The 10,000-nt window shown below is 44.1% G+C and overlaps 1 protein-coding gene across 1 annotated transcript in view; it reads left to right on the top strand.

The window, feature by feature from the left end:
* The window catches only part of LOC123520280 (gamma-aminobutyric acid receptor subunit alpha-2-like), a 119,813-nt gene that overhangs the window by 99,674 nt on the left and 10,139 nt on the right, over positions 1-10,000 (top strand). The window contains exons 6-8 of the mRNA XM_045282428.1: positions 3,529-3,611; positions 5,413-5,550; positions 9,420-9,572. Of these exons, the coding sequence (XP_045138363.1) occupies positions 3,529-3,611; positions 5,413-5,550; positions 9,420-9,572 (374 nt within the window). The remainder of the gene's footprint in view (positions 1-3,528; positions 3,612-5,412; positions 5,551-9,419; positions 9,573-10,000) is intronic.

The raw sequence follows: 10,000 nt of genomic DNA, 5'->3' as shown, positions 1-10,000 counted from the left end.
CTTCTTCTTTTCCATAATCTTCATCTCTTCATCTTCTTCTCTTCATCTCTAACACCATCTCATCATCTCTTGTCTACAGCATCTTCATCTCTTCATCTCTACATCTTCATTTCTATATCTTCATTTTCGTATTCATTCTGGTTACTGTTTGACAATTTCATACAGCTTCAGAAACTCACGGGGGGATTGAAATAATGAAGACCGTGGCTATTAATCATCTAACCTCCATAGACTCTTCCTAATACAAATGAAATCGTCTTATCGTACTCAAAAGTCAAGGTAAAAATGCGTCCCAGTACAGAAAGGTTTAAGTTTGATGCACGTCAGTCTTTCCTGCGATAAGACATAAGAATTTGTTATCTAAGGCGGTTAATGACACGGGAGGATTACTTACCACATCCTTCCTCTTTGCTTGGGGAATGTTACCATCTTACGTTGTTGTGGAAGTAGAGGGCGCTGTAGGAGACAGGTGGAGGAGGAGGAATGGAAGGGTTGACGGGAGGCACCACAGAAGTACGGAGCGGGTGAGGTGAGTACAAGATAATGGAAGGAAATGGAATAAAAGAAACAGAGATAAAACACAGCAGGACGAAATGGAGTAAGAGGGGCAGGGCATAGACACCTTTCCGCTCCATAGTCTCGCCCTTTGTCTGAGTGAGAGATGAAGGGCGCCACAAAAAAGCCTGTTAGACTCACACAAAGTAGCAGCACACCCGCCTTTCAGCTACTGACGGAGGGCAGAAGGGCTCTCTATAGAAATCCACAGGAGATAAGAAAAAAGTACTTACTAAAGCCAAGAGCCGCCCGTTGTCTCCCCTTACAAACAAATGTGGGCGGCGGGAGACTGGAAGCTGGTACGGAAAAATGGACTATTGTTTATCAAGGTTGAAAGAGAAAAAGGTGTACGTGGAAAATCTCTTATTTCTATTACTTGTCTGTTGTTTGTTTTCTGCGATGTACTTTTACCTGAGATTTGTTTTCCATTTTATCTTCAGCAAGCCAAAATCAGGATGAGATGTGCCAAGTTGCATTTAAAAGGGTTGAAATAGATAACATCCACTATCAGCTATTACTCAATCCCTTCAGTACTGTGATGCCTATTTACCATGAATTTTGGGTACAATTAGAAGATTTTATTTATGTTATGAACTGTCTATGAAGGTCAGAAGATTAATGGCCAAAATCTTCACTATCTTAATCCACCACATGAGGTTCTGAAGCTGTACAAAATCACCAAATAGTAACCAGGATGAATATGGAAACACGTCATGGTACTGAAGGGGTTAAACTACTACTGGGGCCTTTGTGGTACAGTGGAACCATGCGTGCTTTGGGGGTCCGAGAGGTCTCCAAGCGCACGGGTTCGAATCCTGTCCACGGTCCGAGTGTAGGATGGGGTTCCTCAATCGGGGTAACGGTTTCCCAGCGGGTGGGCTTTTTAGGTAGGAAGTACCTTAAAAAGTACCTCCTGTAACCTATAAATTCCTGTGGAAAGCCCAAATGTATAAAAAGAGAGAGAGAGAGAGAGAGAAAGAGGCGGCTACACTGCTCTCTCTAGCGGTAGACTTACGAACCAGAACTACAGCACGCGGAGGAAAGCTTCACTTGAACGAGACGCAATGCCTGAAGAATTAGAGAGTCTGCCCGGGACTTATGGATTAGAAAACGGAATAAAAAGGCGTGAAAAGAGTCTGCAGGGAAGAAAGGCCATGCGGGGAGGGACTTGCGGGACGAGTGGGGCTGTAATGTGTGTTCCGTGTCGAGGGCCCAGTGACCACCAAGCCTGCATGTTAACGCTCTGAAGGCTGAGGGCTGACTGCATGCGTGAGGCTGGGCGAGTGTTGCTGGGAGGCTGATAAAGAAGTAAAGGCTGGCGTGAGTGTCAGGAGGAAATGTGGAGTGGGTGAGATGGAGTGCATGACTGTGATGGGTGGATTGGATGGAGTGGGTGAAGTGGAGTGAGTGACTGTAGTAGATGGACTGGTTGGAGTGGGTAAGGTGGAGTAAGTGACTGTGATGAGTGGACTGGGTGGAGTAGGAATGTGGAGTGAGTGTAATGGAATGTTTGACTGTAATGGGTTTGTCACGAGTGAATGTGGGTATTGTGGGAGTGTTGGGTGGGTGTGGATGGGGAAAGTTAATGGTGGAGGTGGATGAAAGAGAGAGAGAGAGAGAGAGAGTATCTAGTATTATCGTTTCACATTCAATGTTGTTGTTGATGTTGTTGTTGATGTCGTTGTTGTTGTTGTTATTGTTGTTGCTGCTGCTGCTGCTGTTATTGTTGTTGTTGTTGTTGTTGTTGTTGTTGTTGTTGTTGTTGTTGTTGTTGTTGTTATTGTTGTTGTTGTTGTTGTTGTTGTTGTTACTGGTATAGTGTTGCGTGTTACGTTATGTACGTATTAATTTTGCAGTGTATTAATTTTGCAACACTCCATGGGCTCAATTCAAATATTCATGCAACATAACCACGTTTTTTGTTATTAGTTTTCCTGTCCTCCTCCTCCTCCTTCTCCTCCTTTTCCTCCTCCTCCTCCTCCTCCTCCTCTTTCTCTTCCTCCTTCTTCTCCTCCTCCTCCTCCTTCTTCTTCTCCTCCTCCTCCTCCTCATGATGCAACTCTAATAATCTAGATACATTTTTTTCTCACTTTTTCTCTCATCTTCTCCTCCTCCTCTTCCTGGTCCTCCTCCTCCTGGTCCTCCTCCTCCAGTGCCACAATACATGAAGGAATTTGCATAATATTCCGCTGGCTGGTGTGTCCCGTCGGCGTCTTGGAAAGGAGGGCTAGTGGCGGGGCGGGGTGGAACGGGGCGGGACAGGGCGGGGCGGGGCTGGAGGCGACTCAGAAACGTATGTCCCTCAGTTTTGTGACGCAGGACACGCTGGCGGGAGGCGCGAAATCAAGTGTTTGGGGACGTTTTTCCTAATATAGCACAGGAAGGAGTGTTGGGTGCAGGGTAGCTCTCTCTCTCTCTCTCTCTCTCTCTCTCTCTCTCTCTCTCTCTCTTGTTTTGTTCATTTGCCATTTTTTTTTTTTGCGTTGGTTTTTATTAATTCATATTTGTTTTCGATACCCTGGAAGTATTTTTTTCAGCTTTGTTTTTCGTTTATATTATGCACACACACACACACATACACGCACGCACACACACACACACACACACACACACACACACACACACACACACACACACACACACAGTCGTCTCACTCAATCACTCCCTCACTCACTCACTCACTCACTCACTCACTCACACAGTCTACTAATCACTCTTTCAATCAACCACGCACTCACTCATTCACTTACTCTCATTCACGCTCACTCTCACTCACTCACTCACTCACTCACTTTATCAATTATCCATTAAATCACTCAATCACTCATGCAATCAATATTTAACTCGCTCATTCACTCACACACTCACTCACTCACACACTCACTCACTCACACACTCATCCATTCATCCACTCATTCATTCCCTCACTCCTCCCTTGTGTCTCCCTCACTCATCGGCGCCTTCCTCCCGCAGACTCACCATCAAGGCTAAGTGTCCCATGGAGCTTCGGAACTTCCCTCTAGACAAGCAGTCGTGTCCTCTCGTCATCAGCAGCTGTGAGCATAACCTGTTGTTGTTCCTTGTCTGGCTGTGTACTTCGCCTGTCTCTGTTCCTCAGCTGTAGTACTCTTCTTATCATTTTATTCGTTATTTGTTTTTTTTTCGTATTCTGTTAATTATTCCTTTTTAGTTTTAGAAGTGTTTCGTCATTCATTAATTGGTTCGTGTATGGTTCAAGGTGTTTTTGTTACTCCTTTCCTTCCTTCTATTCCTCAACTGTACTCTCTTATCATTGTGTTCATTATTTAGTTCTTGTATCATATTCTGTTATCTATTTCTTTTTATTTTAACAAGTGTTTCGTCATTCATTCTTTGGTTCGTGCATGATTCAAGGTGTTTTCGTTACTCTTTTTCTGTGTGTTGTTTATTTTTTTCTTCCTTACTCTGTGGTGTATAAATCATTGTGAATGACTGTATCGTATTCTTTTCTATTTTTACAAATGTTTCGTCACTCATTGATTCGTTGCTCCAGCTGTTTTGTGGCGTGTATCATTGTGTCAACACTGAAGACAACAGGAATTGTGACGAGGAGGAACAAGTGGAGGACATCTAATTGTACATCATTGTGTTGAATCTTACGCAGTGACTTGGGAGAGACGCAGCGCTGAGGTGGCGTCAGACCTCCCTGTGTGGAAAGAGAAAGGATTACTGAAGCATTGTTAAGCCTACACATGAACAACGGAGTGCCTGGAAGGATGGGGGAGGTGACGGCCAAAAATGGCAGCACCTCACAACCACTGGGAGGACGCAGGCGCCTGTTAGCGGTTACCAGGCAGGAATATTGCACATAAAATTAATTTTCCACTTTTTTCTTTATCAGAGAAGGGCAGAGTGTCGACTTCAAATTATTCAATCTGTATCCAGTGAAATCGACGCTGTAGATTTGTAGACTATAATTTGCTGGTAAATGACAATTCGTAATAAAATGTATACTAAGCAGTGCTGCTTGCTACACACGGAGGAAATAAACTATTGGATGTAGAACAAGCCCAACAACAAAATATGAATATTACAAACATATTTGAAGGAGAAAATAACAACAGCAGGCACGTTTCTTAATCCTCCCGAAGTGTGCGTCACAGCCATTCGTCCCCGCCCCGCCTTGCTCGCCACACTTCACCAAGTTAATGAAAGGCATCGCTTTTGCAATGTTTTGAGGAGACAGTGTCACGTGGAGGGATGCAATGCAATGATATGCCAGAGATGGAGACATCAGGGAATATTCTGACCTAGTGTGAGGGGCGCCACACATTTTGTTGCATCTAAACAAAAGCGATGCATATTGTAAACAAGACCTTCAGGAAACTAACGATAAGTGACGCAGTCTGTGCAGCACATGTTTAGTAGAACCGTGTCTCATTCGCATTCGTAAAACGGTCTTATAGTGAGTCGCAGCGTTGTCACATCCGTTCCACCTGCTTCCTGCATCACCGACCCTCTGCCTCTTCAGACGACCAAGAAAGGAGTCTCGATAAAAAGAAAAAAAATCACTTTGTTGACTCAAGATTAGGTTTATCTGTTGTCTGGTGGCTGGCGGCTGGCGGATGGTGGGGACTGAAGGAGTTTCAGGCAATACTACTAATTGCAATCCAGGCCAAGTCATGCAAAAAGGAAATAAAACTCTTTTGGACAGTTCCTGATAGGATAACCAGACAAAGGAAATTCTTTTCAACTTGAATTTCCAAACGGTGAAAGTAGCGACAGGAACACGAATGCAACCCAGGTAAGTAAGTACTCGTGTGTTGTGTGAGCTGTGTCTTCCTCCGCTGCCCTCACACTCCCTGCCTCGCCCCACAGACGCCTACACGGAGAAAGACGTCAAGTTCGTGTGGGACCAGAAACTAGTGAGCTTCGTGCCCGGCATGGCCCTCAGCCAGTTCGAGCTGCTCAACTCCAAGTGCACCAACTACTCCGTCAGGTGGCGCGCCGGGAAGGGTGAGTCTCCCCTACCGCCCACTCCCTCCTCCTCAATCCCATTCTCTTCTCTACCTGCCTCCCGTTCTTCTTCTCTGCCTTCATTCCGTTCTCCTTTTCAACCTTTCTTCCATTCTTTATCACTCCTACCTTCTCTTCTCAGCACACACACACACACACACACACACACACACACACACACACACACACACACACACACACACACACACTGTAGTGGCCAGTGTAGGGAAGGCACTGCTCAAATTGTGGTCTTTTTAAAAATTAATTTATTCAGGATATTTTTTTTGTTTTACGGATGAAACTTCAACTGTCCCAAAATATGTCACGCACACAAAACATGGGGTTAGTTACAAAGGGTGGCTGTTGTCAGGATGGACAGCATGTTGCGAGAAATCACTGATAGCTTATTGTTCACGTTATTTCTGTAAGCTTTATTAATGTGTTTTAAAGATCTGTACAGCCACTGATTCAATGCTGTCACGCCATTTTACCTTGAGTTTTTGGGTATGATTAGACGATTTTATTGACATGAGGAGAGTCTATGGAAGTCAGAAGATTAATGGCCAGGATCTTCACTATTTCAATCCCCCACATAAGTTTCAGAAGCTGTAGAAAACCACCAAATATTAACCAGAATGAACATGAAAACGTGTCATTGTAGTGAAGAGGTTAAAGTTTCCCTGTATTGTAAACTGATGGTGTAGCGAAAATACACGAGTCATATTGTAGTTTAACGTTTGTTTTCTATGAGGTCACGAGAGAAAACATTTGAAGGCTCACTATTGTATTTCCACCTCGCGCTCTACCTGGAATACAAATACTGCGTAGATAAGATTTTACAGTAATGCCATGACGAGAAAAACAACCCATGAGCCTAATACAAAATAGATAAAGAAAATGGCAGGATAGTGACGCCCTGCTGCCGCTCATTACACGCGGCGATGTTGAAAGAGTTGAGATGCAGCGGAGCGTTCTTCTATTATCAAGTCGGTGCAAGAGAAGAAAACACCCTTCACTTCCAGAACGCAGGGCGACAACCACGATGAAGTAAAGTTAACGCTCCTCTGAAAAACTGTTATAATTTTTCCCTTCTTTTGATCACAAGCAACACTAATTTATTCTGAGTGTATAGATTAGAAAAGGAAGAATGAAAGGGTTCTCCTATAACTGACTGGAGCCTTGACCGTCGTTGTGAAAGTAGAATGTAGCGAGTTATTAGAGGAACGAGAAGAGTAAACAGACATTCTAAAATCGAGGCGCCCTGAACACTGGAGGGCTGAGGGAAAGTAACTGAAGGATGAGGAGGAGGAGGAGGAGAAGGAGGAGGAGGAGGAGAACGAGAAGAAAGACGACGAAGAGGACGGGGAGGAGAAGGAGGAAGAAGAGAAGGAAGTAGGAGGAGAAGGAAGTAGGAAGAGGGAGAGGAGAAGGATGTCGAGGAAGAAGAAGAAGGAGGAGGAGGAGGAGGAGAAGAGGAGGTCACTGCCACATGCAATTGTCTCCACATCCTTTCCTCCCTCTTTCCTTCACCCTTCCTCTCCCATACATCCAACACCCCTTCCTTCTCTCCCACCTCCCTCCTCCCCTGTGCCGTGCCTAACCGCTTATCCTCCTCCTCCTCCTCCTCCTCCTCCTCGCCTCCCTACAACCGCCCAGTCATTTAGCGGCTTACGTCCCTATGGCCAATATTCTTAAACGCTTTGCTCTCCCACCATCACTACTTTCCAAAGGCTTTAGTTGAAGATACTCATGTTTTTAAGGGTATTTTTATGGCTCTGGTGACGGACTGGCAAGATTTCTAGATTATTATAAGGAAAAACTGTCTTGAAAACCTGGCTAGCCGTCTCATTGGCCTTGGAAAACTGTCGTGGCGAGAGAACAAGGCGATTCTGAATACGTCCTTATGGCTGTTCTTTATTCTCTCTCTCAGCGTTCCTCCTCCGCTCCCCAATAAGGGTGTCTCTGCGATAAGGTGTTAGTAGAGGGGCCTGTGTGTTCTTGCCTCCTCCTACTCCTTCTTCTTCTTCTCCTCCTTCTCCCTCTTCTTCTTCTCCTTTGCTGTTTTTTGTTCTCTTCCTCTTTATTTTCTTTCACTTTCTCCTTTTCTTCCTCTTCTTTATTGTTCTTGCTCTTGTTCTTATATTTATTCACAATCACTCCTCTAGATTCTCTCCCTCTCTCTCTCTCTCTCTCTACGTCTTACAATCACACCCTCCTCCAACTTCTCCCCTCTCACATTCACCCCTGTACACTTTCTACCACACCTCCTACTACCCTTTACTTCCCATCCCCTCCATCCCATCCCTTACCTTACCCCTACTTTCTACACCACTTCCACAATCACTCCCCTCTATCTACCTTCTCATCTCCCCTTCACAATCACCCAGATCCCTCTCATCTTCCCCTATACCACTACAATCAGCTTCCCTTCACCCACCCTCTCTCTCTCTCTCTCTCTCTCTCTCTCTCTCTCTCTCTCTCTCTCTCTCTCTCTCTCTCTCTCTCTCTCTCTCTCTCTCTCTCTCTCTTCTCCCTTATGAACATCCCTTAAGACTCCCTTCCTATCTCTCTCTTACTACATCAATCCTCACACACTCTCTCCCTCCCTCTACAGTCTACAATCACCCCCATAGACCTACACTCTCTCTCTCCCTTCTTTCTTTTCCCCCTATATCTTAATCTCCCTCTCACACTACTCATTCCTTCTCTTCCCCTCACAATCATCTCCCCTACCCCACGTTTCTCACTTCTCCCCTCTCCCTTCATGTCCACAATCACTCTCCTGTACACTCTTCTCTCCCCGTCACATAACTTCTCTCCCCTTGTCCATCTCTCTCTGTTGCCTGTATTCATAAACGCTCTGCTCTCTCATCATTGAAAGGTTATAGAGCTATTTGGAGGGACTTTTCATGGTGTTTCTCGTGTTGATATTCTAGAAATGTCCTCAGTTTGGCTCTAGCACAATAAAAACCACCTTGAAAACATACTGTCACGTCAATTAGAGGCTGAGAATGTGGCGGTGATGCAAGCAGAAGTATTTTCATAATGTATATAGCTCGTATTTTGAAACTCTTTCAGTACTGGAAAGCATTTTGATCCTGAGTTTTGGGTGTGATTAGACCATTTTATTGACGTTAGAAAGAGTCTATGGAGGTCAGAAAATTGATGGCCACAGTCTTCGCTATTTTAATCCTCACATAAGTTTCTGAAGCTGTATAAAATCGCCAAATAGTAAACAGAATAAATATGAAAACGCGTCCTGGTACTGAAGGGGTTAAACACCTCCACTATTTCAAAAGACTTTATTTCAATTGATAGGAGTCTTTTTTTTTAAGGTATTTTTACGGTTCTAGGGGCAGACTGGCAACATTTTTTCATTATAAACTGGAAAAACACTCTTGAAACTCGGCTAATTATCTCTGTAACCTTGGAAAATAGTCGCGGTGAGAGAGCAGAGCGTTTCTATAGTTATATGGCTTTTATTCTTAAACACTTCTACTATTTCAAAAGACTTTACTAAAATGTTCACGAGTTTCTTAAGATGTTTTTACTGTTCTAGAGGCAGATTGGCCACATTTCTACATTACAAACTGGAAAAACACTCTTGAAAACCCCGCTAATCATCTCTGTGGCTTTGAAAATAGTCGTGGTGTACTTTTAAATACTTCCACTATTTCAAAAGGCTTTATTCAAATGTACACGAGTTTCTTAAGATGTTTTTACTGTTGTAGAAGCAGACTGACAACATTTCTACATTTTAAACTGGAAAAACACTCTTGAAAACCCCGCTAATCATCTCTATGGCCTTGGAGAATAGTCGTGGTGAGAGAGCGGAGCGTTTCTGAATCACCTATATCTTGTCCCCGCAGGCATGTATTCCGCGCTCCGGGTCAATTTCAACCTGTCCCGCAGCGCCGGTTACTTCCTGATCCAGGTGTACGTGCCCTGCATCCTGATCGTTGTGCTCTCTTGGGTCTCCTTCTGGATCAACAGAGAGGCCACCAGCGACCGTGTAGGCCTCGGTGAGTAGAGGAGAGGAAGAGGAAGGGAGTAAAGGTCGTGGGTTGTGAGCATGGGCATCTGATGGGGAAGGAAAGAAGTGAGCAGGTGGAGTTATAAAGGGTTGTCTTCTTCTTCTTCTTCTTCTTCTTCTTCTTCTTCTTCTTCTTCTTCTTCTTCTTCTTCTTCTTCTTCTTCTTCTTCTTCTTCTTCTTCTTCTTCTTCTTCTTCTTCTTCTTCTTCTTCTTCTTCTTCTTCTTCTTCTTCTTCTTCTTCTTCTTCTTCTTCTTCTTCTTCTTCTTCTTCTTCTTCTTCTTCTTCTTCTTCTTCTTCTTCTTCTTCTTCTTCTTCTTCTTCTTCTTCTTCTTCTTCTTCTTCTTCTTCTTCTTCTTCTTCTTCTTCTTCTTCTTCTTCTTCTTCTTCTTCTTCTTCTTCTTCTTCTTCTTCTTCT

This window comes from Portunus trituberculatus, chromosome 46 (assembly GCF_017591435.1).
Source record: "Portunus trituberculatus isolate SZX2019 chromosome 46, ASM1759143v1, whole genome shotgun sequence".
Lineage (NCBI taxonomy): Eukaryota > Metazoa > Arthropoda > Malacostraca > Decapoda > Portunidae > Portunus > Portunus trituberculatus.
This window is presented reverse-complemented; position numbering and strand designations above follow the sequence as displayed.